The sequence below is a fragment of the Lytechinus variegatus genome, chromosome 1 (assembly GCF_018143015.1).
Source record: "Lytechinus variegatus isolate NC3 chromosome 1, Lvar_3.0, whole genome shotgun sequence".
Lineage (NCBI taxonomy): Eukaryota > Metazoa > Echinodermata > Echinoidea > Temnopleuroida > Toxopneustidae > Lytechinus > Lytechinus variegatus.
This window is the reverse complement of record NC_054740.1, coordinates 38,827,093-38,853,491: the sequence shown is the minus strand read 5'-3', so window position 1 is coordinate 38,853,491 and position 26,399 is coordinate 38,827,093. Positions and strand designations below refer to the sequence as shown.

The 26,399-nt window shown below is 37.0% G+C and overlaps 1 protein-coding gene across 1 annotated transcript; it reads right to left on the bottom strand.

Moving 5' to 3' along the window:
• Window positions 1-5,488: 5,488 nt before the first annotated feature.
• LOC121413533 (iduronate 2-sulfatase-like) lies at window positions 5,489-18,035 on the bottom strand. Its single transcript, XM_041606381.1, has 7 exons — window positions 17,738-18,035; window positions 11,813-11,955; window positions 10,789-10,966; window positions 9,782-9,870; window positions 8,329-8,766; window positions 7,753-7,879; window positions 5,489-7,093 (listed from the first exon to the last, which is right to left on the bottom strand). The coding sequence occupies exons 1-7, from the start codon at window positions 17,802-17,804 to the stop codon at window positions 6,378-6,380; spliced, it is 1,758 nt and encodes a 585-aa protein (XP_041462315.1). The 5' UTR covers window positions 17,805-18,035; the 3' UTR covers window positions 5,489-6,377.
• Window positions 18,036-26,399: the final 8,364 nt, after the last annotated feature.

The following is a 26,399-nucleotide window of genomic DNA, read 5'->3' as shown; positions in this document are numbered from 1 at the left end:
ATGAATTGTTGCTACATCACAGCATCTTAACCAAATATATTGAGTAATATCTCATTTTGAAGTTAGAACTACAGTGTATAGGCTAAATATATTACTATGAATTAGATCAATACAATATCAGGAACAAAAACTATAGCACATTAAGTTTGAAGTAACAGGGGTGGCGGAGCCGGTGGATGTGGAGCCGGTGGATGCGGTAAATGATAAAATATTAATTAAACCTAATTAACAACTTACTATAATATGTAATATGACTGTTATCCTCATATTTCTGGGCGTTTTAAAGCAGGGAACGACTAAATGTCATCATAAAAATTTGGTAATTTTGAAAATATGCAGCAATGGAATACACGTGTGTGTCAGCTCTGATGTGCGACCTTATCAATTAGTAAAAAGGAGAGATTTGGTTAATTATCTAATTTGTAATCTTAATTTTTAGTACAAATGTTGTGTATCATTGCAACAAACATTTCTACCCATGATGTTGTCATTTTGCCAAGCATATAAATACAGTGACAGGTATTTTGGGGGCAAAAATGTGAAATTAAATACTGTTAATTAATTAGTATAATTAATATGCATAAAATAATAGATAACTATTCGATTTTTGGTACAGATTTAATCATTCATGTTTCAAGATTATATTCTGCAAAATACTAGGGTGATCCAATGTTGCATTAACTTTTGACACCATTTTATGTGCAGCAGGTCCAATTTGAGAAAAACACATTTCAAAATTCACATTTACATTGACGTCTATGTAATAATTAGCTGTTAGTCATTTTAAGGAAAAATAAAGGTATTCGAGACTTAAAACTTTTTCATTATTTAGAGAATGGTAATAGCTATAACATATAAAAAAAATAAACTTTTTGACCATTTTTACCCTGTTCACGAAATTGGAACACTTTATGACATGCGACCGAATCAGTTCTAAGCCATTTTGATTTAGCATTAAAATCAACTCTTTAAATTAAGCTTTGTGGACTACTAATCAATTCTATGAAATGGCATACGTGGAAGAAATTTAACTTGGCTCAATTTAGCATTACAAAATCAATTTTCAAAAGTCATGTCTAAATTGATTTCAAATATAAATCTGTAATGGAAAAAAAAAATGTTTAGATTGTTTCTTTTTTTTAATACAAAAACCATATCTTCAAAAATTCAGTATGTGTAATTCTATATAGTATAGAAAAAGTGTAAAGCTGTCCATTTTTTTTCACCAAAAAATGATGAAATTGACGCACTTTGGAAAAAAAGATATCGAAAACTAAACACCTTTCTTCCCAGAGACATTCTTGTGTGATATTATGAGGCAGTACTTGAGTCACATAGCAGGGATGTGAATATACTTTGAATGTATTTTGGGGGAATAGGATCATACACCTATATATCGATGAGATATGAAGAAGTGCCGAGAACCATGAATGTTGCAATTCGTTTTGTATTGAAGTGTTCTTTGTGTCGGTTGGATTTGTCCACTGTACTTATGATGTGCAAGTGAAAATTTTCACAATTAATATATTCAAAACAATTCTCTTAATTAACACATGGTCATGGTAACACTGTCAAGGGGAAATTTGAATGCTCTTTTATGAGATATTTTTTTGGTCACTGATTTTATATTTTCCTCAGGAAAAGGCACTTAATTTGGGTTTCCCTTTTTCTGATATACACACATATTTTCACTCTTAGGAATGTCCAATTTCAACCTTTGCCAGCCGCACAGTAATGCTGTTAGCCTAACAGAGCGCTAACAGTAAGCCCAGTTACATAGATCTGTAGGATTGTGAAGTCAAAACATTTATTTCAATGTGTAAGTAACATTGTTGTAACATTTGGCATTGCTGCCACATTACTGGTTGTCGCAGGGTGTCTCTTAGCACATTGTTAGCACTAAAAACACCGTCTGTGTGTGGTCAGTACAGGTTGACATCCTTAAGATGAGATTCAATAAAATTGTATTTTATCTTAATTTAAGGATGTGTTCGCAATATGCTAATGGTATTTTTAATTAATGAACAGTGCCTCTAGTTTTTGGTGGCCTTCATTTCTTCCAGTGAGAGTGTGCTTACTGTGCTATTATTTTCAGCGATAAACATATACGAAATTCAAATGTATCATTGTATATCAGCCTGATGAATGTTGTATGCTTTAAACATTTTTTAATGCTTGAATCAAAGTTTTATATGTTTTAATCATTCATGTACATGTATTTCAATATACTACAAAGGAGTCTACATCAACCTCTGATTAAGAAGGAACTTTCTGAGAAACAATTAACCTTGATAGACAAACAACATTTAGGGAATATTGGATGGCCTTGAGTGGGATGCGAAGAAATATTGTATGAGCTGACGAACAATATTGGATGAGTCAGACATGGATCCAATATTATTTAGATCCTCCCACAAAGCTAAACATTAAGTAATGAAGCAAAAAAAAATGTTTTTAGTAACCATCATTTATGGCGATCCTATAAATCATGAGCATGGCTCCTGAGTATTCTCATTTAAAAAAAGAAATCTCTGTAATAAAGTAAAGATGCGCTAGCGCACAGTGCAAGCGCATTTGAATTCCATAAATTGATGCTCCTGTACCACACCTCCAACTAATACGCAATGCAATATCCTTGTGATGTAATTAAATAGCTTCATGCGCACAATCATTTATTATAATATTAACCAATTATAATCTTGTGGGCGGGGCAAAATATTCATTTCGTCCAATATTTTTAATATTGGATGGTTTTTCATAGGCATGCACGTTAAAAATCAGTTTTAATGTTTGGTCTCTTTGAAACAACCTCTCAAGACGTCGAAAAATATCTGCGCCTCTAAAACCCTAAATCTAAATAATAATAAGAAATATTCCTATTTCTTGACTTTTTGATGGTAGGTATTAGATAAGAAAATCAACAATACTAGAACTATGAACAGAGCAAGTAACAGTATGATTTGCAAAAAAAAGAAAATAAATAAGACTCACCACTCTTGTGATATAACAGAAATGATGTAAGCTTTGTTGAATTTGTTTTAGATACAAAAATGCTTTATGAATATTAAACAATAAATGTTTATATTATGAAACACTTGTCCTGGAAATTGATGATTGTCTGGTTCATTAAATGTCATTGAATTTTGTTATTCCAATAGGCTTTTTACAGGAACCACTTTGTTACAGCAGGCAAATGGTTAAGCTGTTTAGCTACTGAATTACCATAGGATTTGATGAGGGACCAGCTCACTTCCAGTAATTGGGCATGCAGTTAAAATTTGAAATGGTCTTCATCAAAGCTTAACCTGGTTATACCAGTGTGAAATTCGTGTTCTAATTAGCAGAAAGGAGGGGGGGGGGTTAATTAACTATTTAGATAGACAATGACAAAAATACCCGGGGGGGGGGGGCCACTTCCATTCACGAGTGGATACCATGCGCGACCATGGGGTCTCGAAAAGCACCCTTAACACGTAATTTCCATATTCTGAAAATGCACCCCTTAACAAGTATTGGCGTGTGAAACCCTACCCTTAACAAGTATTGGAAACAAAACGATACTCTTGGCAAATATTCCCTGAAATGAACCCCTAAACAAGTACAGGAATGTTTTATTGTTACTGGTCCTTTGGTTGTCGGCTTTACCTTATTTGGTTTAGTACGACCCCACCTTCTACACCTCGCGCAAATAGGACTCTAAACACGTAGTGTTGGGGCAAAAAGGACATCCTTTATAAAACATTTTAATTTTGTTTTTCATCCCCGCAAATTCGACCCTAAACACGTAATTTTCCTAGCGAAATAGATACCCTGTTTTCATTATTTTTGTGTTTTTGACACCCTTTTCACGTTACGTACGTAACGTGCCCTATCGTGAAAAGGACATCCTTTTTACGTGTTTTTTTGGTCGCGCATGGTATCCACTCGTCAATGTAAGTGGCCCCCCCCCCCGGGCAAAATACTAATATCGCAGAAACATGAGCTGGTATCAGTATCAAGGCTTAGACTTTCCCGATAAAATTCAGAAAGATGAATAGACATTCACTAGCTTAAATTTTCTTTATTGCTGATGAACTTTATTATCACATAAGTTTAGATAAAAAGTCATGTTTTAAGTTTATGTTATTTCATTCTTCATAAAAAAATACAAATGCAATCAAATTTGAGATACATAATGATAAAACATGATGTACAAAAATACATGAAAATAGTTGATAGGAATAGGGGTCAACAAAAGGAGCAATCGTCCTTATAAAAAGTTGACCCTCACAAAAACTATTAGGTACCAATAGCTAACAGCCCCCCCCCCCAAAAAAAAAAAGTAGCACATGACATTCCTAAATTCAAAAATTCCTTATCACTTAGAATCAGTACTCCTATGATATATTATACACAGTACTTACATATATAGCACATTGAAAGATTTGAAAACACAGATAAAAGCATATTTCATACACTTTAGAGAAGCACATACCAAAGACACAAAGAAACCTCACACTACAAAATGTTATTGCCAAAGTACAAAACATACATTTTTATCAACAAAAATTTAAAAATTGCTTTAAAATATGATATCATGTAAAAATATATTAAAATATTGAATTTGTTTTATTTAACTGACAAAACTATAATTTGCAGATTTTTGTAATTATGATATGACAGACAAATGTTTGGTTTAAAAAAAATATAAGGACAAAGTCAATATTCATATTAGACAAACTTATAACAAGTACATGTAGGTAAGTATGCACATATTAACTACATTATGAAAGACTTAAAATATATGAATTTATCGTATTGAGTACCGGTACCACAAGCATATTTCAATGTTTGATTGAAATTGTAAAGTATATGTGATAAAATTGCCAAGTCTTGAAGTATTGCACTAAGAAATAAGAATATACTTGCACCTACATGTAATAATAAAATGCACATTTTGTCTTGCCTAAACGAAGATTGGCAGAGACTGAGTGATCACTTTTCCTGCTGGTCCTTAGTCTGTTGATCTTTACCGGCCACATAGAAACATTGTTACCCTAACAGAGCACTAACAGTAAGCCCAGTAAAAACCTTCCTGATTGTGATGTCAAACATTGATCAAAGATGTAAAAAACGTTTTTGTGCTACATGTACATGTACATTAAACATCGCTAAAACATTACCGGTTGTAACAGGGCCTCTGCTAGCACATTGTTAGCGCTACCGACACTTCTGTGTCGCCGGTCCTGGGCATGTGACTAAATGACCATTTTAAGTACTTAAGCAAATTGTTGATGATACCAGGGCCCCGTCGTACAAAGACTTTCGATCGATTCAATCAATCCTTATCGCAACTATGGACGGCCAGCAACGTCAACAAATAAAATGCATGTTTGTTCAATAAAATTTCTTGATGTGAATATATATCCATAATTCATTGTTTTCTTGACAAGTTGGTGTGTTCTCCTTTGTTTACAGAGGACATTTTACGAATTTCCTGTAGAAGAAATTATGACACTGATGGATTTCTATAGAGTTATGATTGATTGGATCGATCGTGACTCTTTGTAAGACGGGGCCCAGGTGTTGACAAGACCAAATGGTTTTAGTACAATATTATTAAACTGAGAAGTACACCGACTTCAATGTAGACCACATAAATGTAAGCCCATTGTAGTATCAGCCTCTTTGTCTTTCTCTTTTGTTTATACCTAACAAAAAATTTCAATGTTAATTAAAGGTCAGTGTTTTATAACGTTTTATATTTGAAATGCTACAATAAATCATAAATTTATGAAAGCAAATGATAGAATTCAAGGAGTCATGATACCTAAATTTGTATAGAGCAGGAGTTTCGGGTTCCGTCGACCCAGGTGTGCTGATGCCCTTTGCTTTGGTAAGGCATTTTTCCACATTACCAGGTCCCTCAGAGAGGACCTGAAAGACTTTGGTTCTCTGGTTGCTTGCTAACAAGCATTCATGTTTTCTTTAATAGCAATCAGGTAGGCCTTCAAACTCATCATCATTACCATTTGCACCTTGGTCTGCCATCTGAGCTACCTGCTTGGACCCTGTACTGTTGTGTAAAGTTACTTGCTGTCCAATGGTAACACTGCTAATCAGCCAACCAGAATCAAGGATTTCAGGGAAGTTAACATTGGATGGCACTGTTACTGTAATAGTAACTTTTACGCAACGGGGCCCTGATGCACTTTGATTGTAAACCAGAGACTCGATTTCACCTCAACTACGTATTCCAATCATGAGTTGCCAGCATATCAGTTTGTTTACTGGAAAAGGGTCATCCCAACATTTATCAATCTTTCAATCTTGTTTGCTAATTGCTTTATTGTTCACTGATGTTATTATTGGAAGGATGAGGCATATCCTACTCGACTTTATTCAGGGACTGGTAAGCTTTGGCGCCATCCCATCTTCAATTGAACACTAAGCTCCTGGACGATATCCTTGAACTGTGGATCATCAGCCACATTGTGGTTTTGATCATAGTCTTTGTCATTAATATACAGTTCCCTTGCCTTGACATCGGTCCAATTACCTTTGAAGGTTGTATGATTGAAACCTATCCACTCCGTGTAATGGTGATCTTTAGTACGCATGGAATACCCCATGACCGTTATGAACTTGAGACGTGGTAGATCTGTTTGTCTAGTCGGGGTCACCCCTGGACGTGGGTACTGACTGTACGTGGCATTCTTCCATCGGCTGTACCGCTTGGAAGTTAGCTTCTTTGTGGCATTTCCCGAAAGAATTGCATTTGAGTCTGCCTCCAGGAGAGGGGCGAAACTGTACCCTTCAGAACATAAGGTCACGTTGAAAGGGTCCGGTGGGCATGTAGGTGGAACCTCAATGCCAGCGAGATCAGACAGCGTGGGAAACAGATCAACAATCTCCACAAACTCAGTGACAACCATGCCACTGTCAGCGTTGGTTCCCACACTGGCTTTCATCTTTTGAGCACTTTGATGCGAGTTTGGTGATGAGGACTTTGGTTTGTCTGTAAGACCAGGAACGTGAACGATCAAAGGAACCCTCGTTGCTAGTTCATAGTTTGAGTACTTGCACCATTCTGCATGCTCGCCTAATTGCCATCCTAAAAAGAAAAAGAAAATAATTCATAATTGAATGATAATAATAATGATGATGATGATGATGATCCACAGCATTTATATTGCGCCATATTTCTGTTAATAAAAAAAGTATATAGCATTTATGAGGTGCTGATCATCTAGATGCCTATTCAATAGCACACTACAGATAACCCCGCCTTTAGCTCCAGCTGCTTAAGGCACTTGGTGCATTTAAGGAATCAATCCTGCCAGGTACCCATTCAACTCACCTGGGTTGAGTGCAGCACAATATGTGTAAATTTCTTGCTTTCCATCTGATTGAAAAACAAGAATCATAACCACTAGACAACGATGCAAGCCTTTTGGATGCACTTTGTAATCTTATTTAATATCAATATATCTGATCACTAGAGTTCGTAATGGGTTTACACTGTGGGTATAAAACAGCACTTTTGTGCTATCAATGCTTATCAGAGTAATCTCTTTCCTTTCTTTGTTCTTCGTTAAATTTCTGATTTTAATGAAATCTTCTAAATGTCCTGTTCTTTTTTAAATGATGGCAAATTAATACAGACACTACATTTGCATCTCTCCTTTTTGGCAATATTGGTCATACGCCAATCGCAGGGTGGGCGGTGGCCGTAAGAGGACGGGATAGACATTTTAAAGAAAATTTACGAACCATGATCCCCGAAGAGAACGACGATGGTGTTGTTTGAGAAGCCAGTTTCATTCAGGGTCTGAAGGAGTTTTCCAACCAGGAAATCTGTGTAGGTTGCAGCAGCGTAGTAACTTTGTCTCATCGGAGCCTGCCCAACAAAACGAAAAACAAAACTATCTATTGACTTGGTATTGATACAGTAAATTGGTGGATGAGGTTAGAGGAGATCACATAGTCTAAATATATATTTTACAATTTCATAGAGCCCAAGTTCTGACCAGTAGGCATGTCATGATCAAATTATATTCTCTTCAATTGTCGGGGAAACTGCAAGTTGAGAAAAATAGAAAGCTCAGAAAAACAGAGAGAAAGGGGGGATGAAGGAAACTCACTAGCTACCACTTTAGGTAAGGATGTAATTCTCCAAATCCAAAGAGTTCATTTGTTTTTACTGTTTTTGTTGCATATAGATAATATATCGCTGTGCATTATAATTGAAAAATTTATATTGATTTTCGATGCACATGATTTTCAATGCACAAGAAAATAATGCAAAAGTGAACAATCTAAGGTTGATATTGTAATGGGCATTTTTACATGGAATTGAAGAGGAATCGTCCCATTGGGGAAGCTCATATTCAAAGCGTTTATATCATCCCTCTTTCTCAACGTGTAATAGTCCTCGTAGGCAACAGCCGGCTGGGTGGGGGACCGGGAAGGATTGGAAGCGATGGTAATCGACTCGATCGGGTACAGCGATTTGAATTCCTCCGGGTACTTCCACGGAATATGCGGCTTGTGAATTCCTACCGCCAAGAAAAACGGCGGTTGCATGTCCTGATCCCTTGGGGACCGACCGGTCTTATCCGGCCTGCCGGGCGCGTTCGTCGGATGTGAAGCTACGGATAGGTTCTTCAGGATCGACGATGAATATTCTAGAGACTGGATGTCTGGCAGGGACTGAAGTGGCATGGCACTCACATTGACTGGACACATGACATTGTTGTGAAGCGTGCCATCCAAATTGGGACACACCTGGTAGAAAAACAATTTTTCATATTGTTTATACAACAAAAAGATAGTTGGACATTTTGAAAGATGGTGAATAGAACATTGTAAATCAGTGAGCTAGTTTGTAGATCTGAGCATGACTTCGTAAAATTGTTGAAGATATGATACTCTGTAAACTTATTTTATTTGGAAAATGTGGTACGTTTCATTTTGGGGAAGAGGAGGATGAGGCAAGATAATAAAACTTTCCACTAACATTCCCTAATATGTTCAGCCTCCCCTCAGCATTAATATTTAAGATAGACTTCTAAATTGTGTACACTATTCAATATGGTAAAAAATGATCAGACTGTAAGTTAATGTAAGTCTGATGGCCCAATTATTGGTAAATACATGTAATAGGACCAATATTGTATAATAAGAATCATCTTCATCAAACTGTTACATATGTACGACCTCACAAAATTTTGGTTTGGAGCGCGTGGTATGGTGCTGGGTTACGGGTGGAAAATTCTTCACCTATTAACAAGTGAAAATGCCTCATCTCTTTTAAGAGTGAAAATGGTTCTAGGTAACAATATTGGATGCTTTTTAAGTGGAATGCTACCAAATTGAGGGATTATTGACCAAGTTACAAAAGGGATCCATGACTATAAATTCCACATACCTAATCAAATTACTAATTTCAACCCTGGATTTAACATTAAACCTAACCCTAAACCCAGTGGTGGATGGGGGGGGGCACACATCCAGCACATGACCCCCCCCCCTTTGAGAGCCATAATAAACTTTTTTGATGTAAATATGCCATTCTTACAAAATATGTCCCCCGCCCCCTTTGAAAGGTACAGCATACTTTATATTTTTGATTGAAATATGCTGTTCATACAGAAGAGAAAATGTACCCCTCCTCCCCTTTGGAAAATCTTGGATCCGCCCCTGACTAAACCTAACATAAAACCCTAATATTGCAGCCCTAACCCTACATCTATCATGAAATAATGCCCGGAGCAATCAAAATGAATGTAATACAATTTACCTTAGCACCTTTGTACTTCTCTGTCGGCGGATGGTAAGGTTGAATCGACCAGCTATAGGGATAATCATCATTACCACCACTCGTAGTACCTTGTTAAAAAAACAAAATAAAAACCCAGCAAATTACTCTTAGCTATAAACTATGACCCTTATTTTACATTTTCCATACGGTACACAGTGCTTTTGAAAAGTCAAGATGTCAAACACTTGTTTAAACCATTCTGATAACAACTGGAAGGTTCATGTACAACTTTTTAATAAAACGAAACAGCGTTCACTGTGTTAATGGGAGAAGCATTTGATTGTATGAATGTCATCAAGGGCGGAAATATCTCACCAATGGTAGGGGGACCAGGGGCTGGAAAATTTGACAAGCAAAAAAAAAAGAATAAAAGGGGGCTATCTCCCCAACTGGAAGGTCATCTTGTCAAAAATACATGTTTATTTCGATTTTGAATGATGCATTTCCCAAAATAGTAGGGGGGTATTTGATATTGTGTCCCCCTACTATTTTGGGTACTAGGGGGACACTTCCTTCCTGTCCCCCTGGGATTTCCGCCCATGTATGTAGTTGTCTTTGGGAATACAGTTACTTTTATTGATTGCATTACAATGTTAAAAATGAAAACGTTTAAAAGAAACATGTCGAGTTTTATGAACGTTCAAATGGCAAGCCCCTTGGTTTTACTTTAAACTAAAATAATAATCTGAGATAATCTGAGGTGGGTTGCTCCATAGTCCTTGGGGATGCTGTGTGTATTATTCTCCAGAGGCAGCACCCCTGAAATTCTGGAAGTTGTGACAAAATAATGGAAAAATGTAACAAATTTGACCTACATTTTATACAGAAACTTTTTTTTTTTGCTTGTCAAATTTCTCGGGACCAAAATGACCTTCATTTTGTAGTGAAACCCTCTCTTCTTTCTTTTTTAACTTGTCAAATGTATATCAGCAGCACCCCCCCCTCGCCCCTGTCAAAAAAAATGTTTCCAGGGCCCTGTCCCATACCTGGATGAAAAACCTTTCCGACTGATGCGGTGAAGTACCCATTATCTTTGAAGTGTTGCGGTAATGTCGTGTAATTCCCTGCATGCGTCCTCCAGTACGACCCGAAATCGTAGAGCCGAGTGGTGTCTGGGCGTCGCCCCGTCAAGAAGGATACGCGACTGGGAGCACATACAGATTGCTACAGAGAGAGGTGAGGGGGGTGGGGGGGGAGATGCATATTATGATGTCATCATTATTCTGCTGTTAGTATGCAATTCCTGATGGAAGATGAACAAACATAAGCCAGCTATCTTGAAGAGGAAAACATGGAGCTGAATATTGAAGTGTACACGGGAAAAGTGCTGTATGAAATCTTAAAAAACTTTTTTTTATTTTTGTCCCGCCTGCCAAGCAGAGTAAGACTATAGGCGCCGCTTTTCTGATGGCGACGACGGCGTCAACAACAAGTATTTACCGAAGGTTAAGTTTTTGACATGACAGCATAACTTAGAAAGTATATGGACCTAGTTCATGAAACTTTGCCATGAGGTTAATCAGGTATTACTGAACATCCTGCCTTAGTTTCAGGTCACATGACCAAGGTCAAAGGTCATTTAGGGTCAATGAACTTAGACCATGTTGGAGAATCAACCTCAAAATCTTAACCTAAGGATAAGTTTTTAACATGTCATCATAACTTAGAAAATATATGGACCTAATTGCTGATGTGGTTTACGGTACACCATGTGGAGTGTTATAGAAACAGTGGATAGAAGAGAAGAAATGGATGTGCGAGAAAGTGGAGATTTGAGAGTAGAGTATTCTTTCTTGAAAGTAGTCCTGAAAAAGGACTGTAAACCAGAAGGAATGTTGAGTGAGAACACCTTGAGTAGTAGAGCTGATGAGGAGATGCTGGCTTGAGTTGGCGAGTAGAGATGATGAGTAGTAGAGAGACTACTGTTCCCAGACCCCTGTTGAAGCAAATAAAATTATGTGCAATCCATATCATACCTCCATAGAATAAAGTCATGAAAAAAATACTTACTTGCACTTTGGCGTTGCTAAAGAGAGCCGATCGCGAAGCAAGTTCAGTGATGTATGGCGATATGATTGGACCTCCATAGCTCTCAAGGGAGGCCCGTAAGTCATCAATCACGATGAATAACACATTTGGTTTCTCTGACAATGCTGTGAACAGAAACATCAAAATGAACAGAAAATCGTCATACTGTACATGGACAGGGGCGACCCCCCCCCCCCTCCCTACGGCGATGCGATATGATTGGTCCGGCTCCATATACTTTCAAGGGATATGCTCGTAAAATCCACAGTGAATTACACATTTGGTTTCTCTGATAATGCTGTGAAGAGAAACATGACAATGAATTAATCGTCACACTCATGTCAACCACGTTTAGCCAGGATTAATTTTCGAGGGGATGTTACGTGCCAACACCACTTACAGGGGGAGGGAGCAGGGGAGAATTTGCCCCCCTCCCGCGTTTTCGATGTCTCATCAAATTCAAATAAAAAGAAGAACATCAGCGGATCCAGGGGGGCGGAGGGGCCCCCCCCCCCCCATTGACGGAGCAAAAAAAGGAAAGAAAGAAAAAGAGGAGGGAAAAGGGAGGAGAAAAAAGAAGAGGAAGACGATTGAATATAATAAGATGAGGGGAAGACTTAAAAAATGAAAAAAATCTTGCATGTCACTATTCAAAATTTTCGCTCGCGCTTCGCGCTCTCATTGCCTGTTAGGTGATTTTCATATCAATATGGAGTTTAAATGTCAAGTGTGAAAGTCAATATACAAAACATAATTCATCTCGTGAATCGAACTTTCATTATTTTGTGTGATTTCCCAATTGAGTTTTAAAAAGTGCTCTATAAAAATGTCAGTTTTATGGTCTGAATATATTACAATTTCCTGCTTGCGCTCCGCGCTCGCAAATTTTGATTTATCAGGTACCTATTATTTTCGTGTATTCCATAAAGTTATAAAAATATCCCTTTTCAGGTCTAAATATAAAAACGTATCAGCAAGCGCTGCACGCTCGCATTTTGATTGGCAAGTTATGTATATCTCCATATTGATTATACAACAAACTTCTTAAAATCCTCTTTTCATGACAGTGGATACAAAATTTAGGCTCGCAATTTGCGCTCGTATTAATGGTTTAAAATATATTAACTGATGCATCCTATTTATAATTACAAAAGTACATGAAATGTCCAGGTTTCAGGCTATAATATCATCAGATTTCGCGCCCTCATTAGGTATTAATGAATCATCATCTCACAATTTTCCTACAAAGTGGTTAAAATATACAGCTGAAATTGACTCTTTTCAGATCGGAATATCAAATAGTTAAAGGGGAAGTTCACCCTGACAAAAAGTTTATTGTAAAAATAGCAGAAAAAATATTTCAAAATATTGCCGAAGTTTTTAGAAATATTCATCAAATAATTAAAAAGTTATTAGAATTTCAATCATTTTTTATTTGTGACGTCATATGCGAGTAGTATTCCTACATAGCAAATGGTAACAAATCAATGAAATGTCATTTTCTCAGAAAATTGAAAATGGTTGTCACTCTACCTTTTGTATATCAATAGACAAATCATTTTTCACACCCAATCATGAATAGAAAACAAAATTAAGTCATCAGGAACCATACAAAATTTGAAATTCATGCATTTTATATTACATAGCACATATGGGGCAGCTGCTCGTTTATGACGTCACAAATTCAAAACTTTGAACTCTCATAAAAAAATCAGGAACCATACAATATTTGAAATTCATGCATTTTATATTACATAACACATATGGGGCAGCTGCTCGTTTATGACGTCACAAATTCAAAACTTTGAACTCTCATAAGTCTTACTCTTTAACGGATTTTCCTCAAACCTTCACCAATAATATTTACTATTTTTTTCTGCTATTTTTACAACAAAGTTTTCTTCAGGGTGAACCTCCCCTTTAAAGCTTTAAAAATGTATTTATAATGTCTAGATTCTAGGTCTAAATCAAAGAGTTATACGTATATAACTCTTTGGTCTAAATATGAAACACGCGCGCGCATGTTCATTTAGATACTGAACTTGTTCTTCTAATTTAAATCATAATCCAATTTCAGATCACAATATCAAAAATTTTCTGTCCGCGCTTTATTAATGTACGAAGATCCCCTATTACTCATCATTTTCATGATTTACAAAACATGAATAGAGTGTCCCGTTTTAGGTATAAATCTCGATTTTTTCCTCAAATTATCAATTGTGTTGTTATATAGCTATCCTGTTCACGATTACGAAAATTGATTGAAATTTTCCATTCTTTATGTACAAATGTCAAAAATTTTCAGCTCGCGCTTCGCGCTCCCATTATTTGATTGATGAAGTATGTAACATCTTCATTGCTAAGTGCGAGCAGTCCTTAATAGGTACCTTTTTCGATCAGTTCAAAACGTATATACACATTTTCTGCTCGTGCTTTGCGCTCGCAGTTTTGATGTAAGTAATGTCCCTAATTACTTATCCTTTTCAGGATTTACAAAACATGAATGAGAGTGTCTCGTTCAGTAGGTCTAAATTTAGAAATTTTCCGCTCGCACTTCCACCTGCACGCATTATTGTTAAGTTAATGTACATACCTATTCTGTTTAAGGTACAAAAAGTGCTTAGAATTCCATGCATTATTTAGGTAAAAATGTCAAAAAATTTCAGCTCGCGCTTCGCACTCGCATTACTATGATTTTTAAAATATGTCTTCATGACTAACTGCAAGCAGTTTTTAACAGGTACCTTTTCCATTTCATTTCTGCTCGCGCTTCGCGTTCGTAATAAGGGATTTTTCCTTACCCATGCACGCGAAGTAGGACGGAAACCAAAAATATTCCTTGGCCCAAAACAAGACAGGAGATGGATGGACAGCGATGTTGAATAAAGCTTCGTCGTATATAATTTTGCATATGAGCACGGCGCGAATGTAATGCCTGTCCCCTTTAGCATATACATGTACTTGCTAAAAACTGCTTACTGAAAAGCACAAATATATGCGGATTCGGGGAGTGGAGGTAGAGTTTACCATCTCTGACCCAGAAGAGCGAAAATTTTGTTTCAATGTAATTAAACGAAAATTACTTCTCATATTTCAAACCAATGTATACTTTATTATTCGTGGCAAGAAATACACGAGTTCCATATCCGGGACGGGAAAACGGAGTAGAAAAAGGTGTGGGGAAACAGAGGGGAAAGGCATTTTCGAAATTTTTCCTGCACGGAGCGCGGAACCAAATATTGAGCTCTGAACGGAACCAGAGAGAAGAACGTCTCGTTGAGGTTTTATTCTTTTGACAAAAAATAAAAAGGAAAACAATAAAGCTGTACTCTCTTTCCCTTTTCTCCCCCCCTTTTTTTATTTTATTTTGCGGACTCCCCCCCCCCTGGCCACGTGCGTGACTGATGCAGAGGCGCCTACTGATAAGGGATATTGCCCCCCCCCCCATATGAGCTAATTATGATTGGACCTACATAACTTTCAAGGGATGCTCGTATAATCAAGATGAGTATATGTTTGGTTTCACTGACAATGCTGCGAAGAGAAATATAAAAATGAACATCAATTGTGATGGTCATACACAGCTAGGGGCGCCGACTGATAGGGGCCAATATACAGAATAGAATAGTATTGGTTATTGGCAATGATTAGCAGCCAGGGCCCCAGGGGCTGAATATGTATACATAGTATGAGAACATACAAAAATATTATACAAAGAGAAGATGAATAAAAAAAACATTCATTACATAAATTACACAAAGATATTCATTGTAATAGATCGCCCCTATGGCGACATTGGTCCTTCATAAGTTTCAAGGGATGTTCGTAAAATCATCGTCACAATTGCTTTCTCTGACAATGTGTGAACAGAAACATGGAAACGATCAGAGAGCAAGGGGGATATCGTCCCCTTTATCCCCCATGGATATATATCTTTCTTTTTTTTTCAAGTAGTGAAAAAAAAGAAGAGAAAGAAAAAGTTAGAGTTAAATAAAGTAAAAAATGAGGTTGATAACGCTATCTCTCTCCCGGGGGAGGGGTTGGGGCACTTACATTGACGAGTGGATACCACAGAAATACGTTGGTGGGTACCATGCGCGACCAAAAAAAAACACAAAGGATGTCCTTTTCAAGATAGGGCACGTTACGTACGAAACGTGATAAGGGTGTCAAAAACACTAAAATAACGAAAAAAGGGTATTTATTTTCGATAGGAAAGTTACGTGTTTCGGGTCCAATTTGCGAGGGTATAAAATTAAGAGTAAAAATAAATGTTTGATAAAGGATGTACTTTTTGCCCCAAGAGTCAACACTACGTGTTCCTACGATTTGCACGAGGTGTGGGGAGGTGGCCGGGCTGTATGGTATAAACCAAATGATGTATAGGTAAAGGTAAAGCCGACGACCGACGTCGCTATACTTGTTTAGCGGTTCAATTCAGGGAATACTTGCCAAGAGTATCGTTTCGTTTCCAAAACTTGTTAAGGGTATAGGGTTTCACATGCCAAAAATTTGTTAAGGGGTGCATTTTCAGAATATGGAAAATACATGTTTAACTTTAGGATGCTTTTCGAAACCACATGGTCGCGCATGGCATCCACTCGTCAATGAAAGTGGTCCCCGGGATCTCTCTAAGTCCCACCCCTCTCCACTCTATGCTAGATCTATCCACTCCATCCCTAACTCTTATGAAAATTCCAGATGAAAATATATTATCAATGAAAATAAAAAATATATCAAGATATAACAAAACTAAAGTGACAATCACTTCAAAGCATTGCCTTAGAATGATCAATCAAAAATAAGAAATGTAAATATTTTCCTCTCATCTCCCCCCCCCCCCTCCCCCGATTTCTCTCAATTCCCAATAAGCCATTTCGTGGTTCTGTTCTGCGCATGATCAGAAGAAGGTCATTGGCACTAATTAAGTGACAATATGGTGGTTTGATATTAAATGAGATAAGCACCAACAATGATGTCTTGACTATTCATATATTCTTTTGAATTATGTTTGTCATTATATCCACAAAAACAAAATACGTCGACAGCGACTGGTATTTCACCGTATACGTTGGCCAAGTACATATTATTGTTACATTATAGCATGCTAGTGCATTCAAGGTAGAAATGCAACAAATACATTCATAGATTGTTCTTTGGTGTGCTTATTCTAGTCATCTGGTCTATTCAGTTTCTTCGTCTTCCTGCTATGTAAGGCATGCTTATATATATGATCTTGCTTTGAAAACTGCCTATCATAATGAAAGAAACCCATCATGAAGTAACTACGAACTGGTCTATTATACAGTGCGTCCCAGAAAAAAACGAAACCGAGATTTAGTGATGATTTATCATAACTTAATCATAAATAAAATAGACAATGACCTACCAACGTAAAGCTTAGTGACTTTTTTGAATCCCCTTTTCAAATTGATTTTGCTCACTCATGCGTGAATGAGAAATGATTTAAGTAATTTCAGATGAAAGAGGAGATTCTAAGCTTTAAAGTGGTAGGTCATTTGTCTATTGTATTTGTGATTAAGTAATGGTAAATCATCGATAAATCTCGGTTTCGTTTTTTGGGGACGCACTGATGCCCCCAACATGATGCATCCCACCTAAACTATCGAGTATCGCCCCCCCCCCCCCCCCGATCGCCCCTACAGTGTATACCGGGAGTATGCCTATTGCTTATGCCAAGTTTTTGCCTTTGGTATGGCTGTGATAATAAGCTAATCTTTTCTATATATATAGTACGTACATGGGTAAAAAAATATATATGTATATTAACCGACATAGATAGATGTCACATGATCATGATAGGCATAGATCACCTGAGGATCATGTCACATGACAATAGATAGGGATATATCACACACTTGCGATAGCAGCTATATAGCATCGTACCTGAATTGGAAGGGATGTTCAACAAAACCGAGGACAAAACACACAATATAGCCACGATATACTTCATGATTCCTTCCTCAAGCAGCAACTACAAATACCGCAAACTATATGAAAACGAATTGTTAGCCTCCAAATTAAATAAACGAACAGCTCGCGTAATTTCTCAACTACCAATTAATGCGGCCGCGACATTGACTGAGGCCGAGTACATAGTTTGACTATAATGATTATTATGAGCATCGCCGGGAGCACCGGTCTATTCAAAACCGTGTGTGAATGTGAGTCGAGTGCACATATCCTGGTATGTTTGAACATGAACTCCAAATGTTTTGAATGAGTCATTCAACAGTGGTATTGTCGGTTGACATTACATATCAACAAAAAATAACAATGTGCTTATATTGGCCCATGGAATATGGGCGAAGCGAGGGAGTGATACCAGGCGCGACCAGGGTGACCAGACGTCCCGTATTTCCCGGGATTGTCCCGTATTTTGCTTCTTTGTCCCGGCGTCCCGACAAACCCTCCCCGGGACGCCTAATTGTCCCGTATTTCAGAATATTGAACAAAATGTATTTAAAAGTGACGAATTTTCAAAATAACCAACAGATGACGAAGCAGAGACAACAATAAAATCGAAATAAACTTTTGCAAGTTCTGCGGTGATTTTCTTGCTAACCCAATACATCGCAAACGAACTGGCTTCCTGCCAATGTGTGGCAAGCTAGTACTAGCTAGGCATGTAGGATCGGAGCAGATTCTCTCCACCAAACATGCCAAAATAATCACAAAATCGGCGGGAAATTTGTATAATTATATCATGGGTTCTCAGATTCCTCTTTCTTTATTTTCTATCATTCTTCATCCTTCTATCCTTCCTGCTTGCCTGTTTTTGTTCCATCTTTATTTCCTATCTGACCCTTTCTCTCTCTCTGTTCATTTTTCTTTCTTTCCTCCTTTTATTACCCGTCTTCTTTATCAAATTTCCCTTTTTATTTCCTTCATTCTTTCTTTCTTTAAACTTTTTTCTTCTCCCCCTCCCTTCCTCTCCTTTTTCTTTTATATAATACAACATGATATATTATTCATAAATGTAACATTTCTTTCCTCATTTCAACAATAAGGAAACCACAACGTATTATAACTAGGCAAATCTAATTACCGATACGGAACCTGCATGAGGATATTGACGACAATTCAGTGAATGGAATCAAAACAGAATATATACTTGTATATTCATAACAAAATCGAAAGAAAATAATCATAAAGGGATCATGTGAAGATACGGTATCGGGTGTAGGATTTTAATAATATAGTGTTATAAATATTATGTCAGTCAAATTGATTTTAAAAAAGTCAATCTATTGGTCATCTAACAGTACCGGCATGTATATTGCAATGCAGATTTGATCTCTGCAGCTTTGATTGTAGGCTATATACACTGTTAAAAAAAACTGATTTTACAGAAAAAAGAAAGAAGATTTTGCAAAAAGCGATATCAGAATCTTTCTGTAAATTCATAAAACAGGAATTTTCTGCAATTTTACAGTTACTGTTTAAAAAGGGGAAATGGTGTTTTATTGAAGGAAATTTGTAAGTGAGGTTCCATATACACCAAATACCAATTTGCGATAAGATTACGCTATCTGGTAAGATTACAGGTGTTCTCGAGACTCTGCTGCAGGAACTTCATTTATTTGAGTGTAGGTCATATTTGCTTAGAATAACATTTCATTTGATTAGTCCATTTTTTTTCTCTGTGATTCATGCCAAAAAAATTGTTTATCAAAATGCTATTTGTTGTGTAATGAAAAAATATATTATGCGAATGCTATGAACATGATGAATGCAGAAGAAAAGAATATATTAAATCAAATATATTGATTATTCTGACCTGATGTTGCCATTAGTCTGCCTCTACACTGCCAAAACTCTGGTGTTGATTTAACACCAGCCGGGAATCTATATATGTCCATACCAGGGAAGTGTTAAACAACACCAGTTTCGTTTTGGTCTAACACCAGATATGTGTTTATAATTACAGTCAACACCAATTAGCATTAAAACAGCATCGCTTTGATTCCAAACTGGTGATGTTTCAATACTTCTCTGGTGTGATTCCGGGCTGGTGTTAAATCAACACCGGAGTTTTTGCAGTGTAACTCCACGATTGGTCTATTTCATTCTGAGGACGGATTGATATGGTTCGGATCATCCTTAGTGAAGAACAAATGTGTTCTTCATATTCACGTGTAAACATATTATGGTTAGGAGGCGCGATTGCGATATCTCAGTCGGTATATAGAGCGGGGGTTCGGATTCCGGTGACCCTTTTTATTTCCTTCATTGTTTCTTTCTTTAAACTTTTTTCTTCTCCCCTCCCTTCCTCTCCTTTTTCTTTTAATTCTTTCTGTTCTTCCATTATGTTTTCACTCCCTCCTCACTTCATTCTTCCTCCCTCTCTTTCCTCCTTTCTTTTATTTTTCCTTCTCATTCTTTCCCTTACTCTTTCTCCCCCCTCCCTTAATTCCTTCCTTCCCTCCTCCCTTACTGTTTTTCTTCTTTCTTTGTTTGTTTCTTTCTTTCAAAGAATGAAGGAAACAATTTTCTTTCCTTCATTCTTTCTTTCCTCCTCCTTTTTCTTATTTTTTTTCTTTCTCTCCTTTATTTTGTCTTTAACACATGTATTTTTCTTCCATTCCTTTCTTTCTTTATTCAATTCAAAGAATGACGGAAACTTTTTTCGCTCTTTTATTCTTTCTTTCATCCTTTTATTCTAATTTTCTTTATATTCTTTTTTTTTTTTTTTCCTTCATTTTCCCCTTAATTCTTTTTCTTCTTCCCAATTCATCTCTTTTCTTTCGTCTTTTCTTTCTCTCCTTCATTCTTTCGTTCACGGCCTCGATCCCTTCCAATCCTTTATAATTGTTCACAGGTGTAACACTGTGTAGCCTTCTTTGTTGATCTTTTTTGTCGATTGTCCCGTATTTCATTTTGTGAAATCTGGTCACCCTGGGCGCGACCAAATCATTGAACGGATCTTTTTGGGCACGTTATGTACCCAGGACAAAATTCCAATTGAAACCCATTTAATTTTCAATTGGTTTAATTTGGATTCAATTGGTATCATATCAATGGGTTTCAATAGGTCCAACGGGTCCAAATTATATACCAATTAATTGGGGTCCTTGTCAATTGGGCTCAACTGGCCCCCTTAGAATTCAATGTAGGGACCAATTGAAGACCAATACCAATTTTCAATTGGTATCAGTGGGTTTCAATAGGTCCAATATGGGTTCAAATTATATACCTATTAAGATCCTATTGTAGGGTCAATTAGTCTCAATTGGTCAAACTGCATGGCCCCATTAGAATTCAATGTGCGGACCATTTGAAGATCAATACCCATTGAATTTTTAATTGGTTTCAATTTGGATTCAGTTTGTATCAAAGGGTTTCAATAGGTCCAATGGATCCAAATTAGATACCAGTCGAGTTCATATTGTAGGGTCAATTGGGCAAACTGGCCTCATTAGAATCCTACAATGGGGACCAATTGATGTCTAATGGGGCCAATTGGTCCAAATGTGTGTTCAATAGGTCTTCAATTGGTCCCCAATCATGCCAGTGGAATTATAATGGGACCCTGCAAATGCTCAATTGGTTCAGACTCGTTTTAATTGGACCCACTAGGCCACTTGGTCCCCAAATTGGTTTTATTTAGGACCAATACCCTATTGGGTTCAACTGGGACAAATTGCAAATTGGTTTCAATTGGTACAACATAACCAATTGGTCTAAATTGGTATTCAATTGGGATCATTGTGATCAGCGTATTTGCATAATACATGCATTAATACAATTTTATTGTTTTTACAAAAGTACTTTTTTATCATTTACCATTTTCCAGTGATACATTTGTTTGAGAAACAAGTAACAAACAATGAAATACCCATAAATGATAAATGGCTTAATTGCAATTAAAAGTTTATTAGTAGAACACTAACCATAACCAATCTACATCAAATAAAATTTCAAAAATCTAACCTTCCCTGTGAAACATTTCTCATACATTTCCCGCTGCACTTTTAGTCAATTGAAATAAAAGGGATGCATTCAAGAATTTTGTAACAATTTTGCCTTCAAATCTTCAAATCGATTTTATTAGCTAAATTCCACGTGTTCTTCATGATTAAGGTCTACTTTTATTCGCATAACCATTTCATAGTTCTGCGCAAATCATTTTCACTAATTTTACAAAAGTGGTGCTCACTCAAGCGGAAATATTTTTCCACAGTTATATTGTCATATTATGCTTAAATGGATCTGTACCAATGCTAAAAATGTGGAAAAATCTTCAGGATATTACAAATGTATAATTTTACAGTTTTTCTAAGTGTAAACTTTTTTTGATATGCACTGTATAACCATGCCCTTGAAGCAATACAGGTAGAATGTAGCGAAAGACCTTTAGAAGAGAACTGTCTGTTGACAAATACATGTTTTATCTTTTAACAAATAGAGATACCCATCATCCTACTTTAGAAATGATCGAACCTTCCTGGTATATTAATAAATTTACTTGGAAATCGGGTCGTGGACCATTTGTAGTTAGAGCATGTAAGCCAAATAAAGAGATCCAAATTGAACAACTAAGCCAAATAATATTACGAGAACCTTTTTGGTCGTATGAAATACCCAATATATCTTACCATATCCATAAGATTATCGATAAACCACGTAACTTAATACAAGATATGAAAAACTGTGTCTTCAGCTTCAGAAAGATCTACACCAGGCGCGTACGCAAGGGGGGGGTTCGGGGGTTCAAACCCCCCCTTTCGTTTCCTTTTTTTTTTTTTTTTTTTTTTTTTTGCTTGTCTCCCCAGAGGTCGGTCTGGTCAAGGAGTTATCGGGCAAGCGCCTGATAACTCCTTGGTCTGGTTACGGACAGTTCCCCTACCCAATAATGTATATGACAGCAATAATGAACAGAATCTCATGTTTCCGACGAAAAACACAGAAAAAATTTCCGCTCGCTTCGCTCGCTCCATTTTATTATATCTTTTATTTCCGCATGTCGCCGACATGATCACGGTATCGCCATTAACAAGGCCATACATGATTATCATGATGTATACTTATGAATACAAGTGAACCAAGACAAAGACATACGTTTTCTTACAAAATATGTTTTACCAATATGAAAACCAAAATGACGGAAAACGAAAAAATGTCGGTTAGCTCGCTCCGCTCGCTCGTAATAATTTATGAAATTCCATAAGTATCTAGTCTCCTGTTCAAGGCCGTATTATGAGTGTTACGAATAGAAGGACATGTAGCATCGACTAATACTTGATTTACTAACAAACTATTGACAAGAAATGTATGTTTTGACGGGAAAACGCGAAAATTTCGGCTCGCTCACTCCGCTCGCTCGTAATCATTTATGAAATTTCTTAAGTTTCTAGTCTCTTGATCAAGGCCATATCATGAGACTTACGAGCAGAAGGACATGTATCATCAACTAATATGTAATCATTACCAACAAGCTATTGAGAAGAATTGTATGTTTTGACGGAAAAACGCAAACATTTCGGCTCGCTTGCTCCGCTCGCTCGTAATTATTCATGACATTTCTCAAGTTTCTAGTGTTCTGATCAAGGCCATATCCAGGCGCGTAGCCGGGGGGGCGGTCGCCCCCCCCAAAAAAAAAAACGTCCCCAAAAGAAAAAAAAAGAAGGGAAAAAAGGAGAGGAGAAAAGGAAAAGGGAAGGAAGGAAAGGGAAGAAAGGTAGCTTTGTGTTTTTTCTATTTATTCTTTATTTTTTCTCAAAAGAGAAACTCCTTCACTCTTCTTGCTTTAAATTCATATATGAATTTTGCTTCCGCGCTGCGCGCGGTTAAATGACACTATTGAAGTTCTCCATTGTTCCCCCACCTTTTCTCTAACCCTGTTTTTCCACCTCAGCTATGTGCTTCTTGCCAGTTAAAGTTAAAATTGTATACATTAGGGCATGAATTTGAGTAAGGTTAGGCCGAAGTAAATGTATGAAGTTATCTTTTTTTTTCAATTGATCGCGCAACTTCTGGTCTGGTCGGCTCCGAGCGGGTAAAATCTTTATATCAGTTTCTGCCGTCACCTCCATAAAGTCAGCTTCTCCTGCTTTTCAGCTCATTACTATAAACAACCATAATTTGGGGGCAAACAGGTTCCTAATTTAAAAAGAGGAAGGTATGGAATTCGTGTCGTATTAAATAAAAAAAGTACAATATTTTTTTTATCAAATTGTATTAAACTTCATGTCATTTCCCTGTATACATTCATCTCCTGTGCTGTTTTGCGCCCTCAGTTTGAAATTTTGAATGACACTTAAGTTTCTTTATATTCAAAATGAAGCGCTTCAGGATAAGTAAAAAAAATTAATCATCCTTTATTATATAGATAGATAATTTCAATAAATCACAGAAGTTTCAACTTTATGCGCACTATTTTCCTTGTAATGAAGTTCAATATTCTTAGAAAATCAATTGAATTAGAGACGATTGGGTATTAGAGATATCTACATTTGATGAAACGTCCGCCCTTTGAAATTTCAGAGTTTCATTGCTCATCGCGGGGAGGAATATCTTCCTCTACCAATCTTCTCCTCTGTTTTGCGAGTTAAAAATATGCACTGATGCTAAATTGTTTGTAATCAAATCTGATCTTTCCAAAGAAAGTTTCAATATATCTTTGAGAATACCCTTTTCTCGGGACCCTTTTTAAGGCAAGAAAAATTGATAAATCAATTTAGCTTCCGCGCTTCGCGCGGAGTTATTATCATTTTAATTTCCTCCGTTGTATACCTCTTTTGTGCGTTTACAATCACTTTTGAAAACAAGGTTCAAAATCGCAATATACTCAACCGAATTGGAGGTACTAGAGACAAGAGAAACGGCTCCTTTTCATTTTAATTTATGAAACACTAAAAGCTTCGCGCTTCGCGCGGGAGGGGGAAACTCCCCCTCCCTGCACCCACCCCTTAGGGAGCGCGCTTCGCGTGCATTTACCGCCCCCTCCAAAATGAAATCCTGGCTACGCGGTTGGCCATATCATGAGTGCTACGATCCGAAGGACATGTAGCATCGACTATGATACCAACAAACTATTGATAAAAAGGTCATGTTTTCAACGCAAAAACGAGAACATTTCTGCTCGCTCGCGGGTCATGACCGCACTGTTACATACCCATCCCCACTTAAATGTTATTGTCTTATTTGCAGAGCTGAAAAAAAAAGAAAAAAAAAATCATCACCTCCCCCCGCTCATCACTTTTTAGAGACTGGGCGGGAGATTTAAAAAAAAATCAGCTCGAACCCCCCCCCCCTTTCAAAAATCCTGCGTACGCGCTTGATCTACACTGATGGATTAAAACAAGAAGACAAGAGAACCGGCTCTGATTTTTATATACCAGAACTGGAAATTAAAAATTCTATAGATTAAATTCTGTAAGTATAATGAGAGCCGAATTAACAGCAATGGTAATGGCACTTGATTGGCTAGGAGATAACAGAGGTATGTCCGTGGTAATTTTTACAGATTCGTTGTCTGCTCTTCAAGCACTCGAAAGCAATCGAATACAAAACAATCTTATTGTTGATATCTTGTATAAAATAAAAATTTTACGATCATCAGATATTTGTGTAAATTTTGAATAGATACCATCCCATTGTAGTATCAACATGAAAATGGTCTATATTCCCATTGTCAGGTTTCTGAGAAAATAGAACATTTTTTACTACAATGTAAGAAATATGAAAGAGAAAGAAGAATTATGCAAAGAAGCCTGAAATTCAACAAGTCAATATCAAATCTAGCAACAACTTTGTTGGGAAGAAATGCAGATGATAAAGTCATCCTGAATTATGTGAAAAAAAGACAAAGAGATTCGAATAAGAATATTCTATTGATCTCTCTCCATCTCTTTCTCTCTCTCTCTTCCTTTTGTTCTGATGATTAGCGAGACTACTAAAATTGAGCTTCGACCTAGCTTCTTACATAAGTTTGCATACTATGAAGTACAAAAACGCACAATTTAATGGTGGAGGTATACTAGTACTCATATTGCACCTCGCTATATGACAGCTTAGGTCAGACAAGTCTAACGCCGAGGACATTGAAGCGGGAATTAAGCAACTAACTCGGAAACGACCTGGCGCAGATAATCTACGAGATTGAAGAGCGCCAACTTTAACACGAACCAAATAGCGAACCATTATTGCTCTTCATCTGGGCGTTGCAACGCGTTGTGGCGCGCCTGTATAATCCAAGCTATGTGCATGGGGGAAGTTACAAATTGATGCAGAGGTTCGAGCCCTGGTCACGTCTTTCGGATGGTGACGCTAAAGGTCGGTCCCAGACGTAAATAATCATATCTGATTGAAACACGTCTGACAAAACTCAAATACACACACACGCTCTTCGCCAGATGGAATAAAACTTTGCACTATATATATCACTGCCCTTTACATTGGTATATAATTATGCAAACAGACAGTATGCTCCTACAATAGCATGAGCAGACCTTGGTTGAATTTTCTCATTTCCTACTGAGATAATACTATTCTACTAATTTTACTTGTGCTAATTAGAAGTCCCCATTGCTTCCCCAACTGGTCC

Coding starts and splice junctions, on each gene's coding strand:
- LOC121413533 (XM_041606381.1), bottom strand. CDS start 17,804: ATGAAGTATATCGTGGCTATATTGTGTGTTTTGTCCTCGGTTTTGTTG. Junction 11,956..17,737: donor GAACATCCCTTCCAATTCAG/GTACGATGCTAT, acceptor TTCTGTTCACAG/CATTGTCAGAGAAACCAAAT. Junction 7,880..8,328: donor CGATTCCTCTTCAATTCCAT/GTAAAAATGCCC, acceptor TTTGTTGGGCAG/GCTCCGATGAGACAAAGTTA.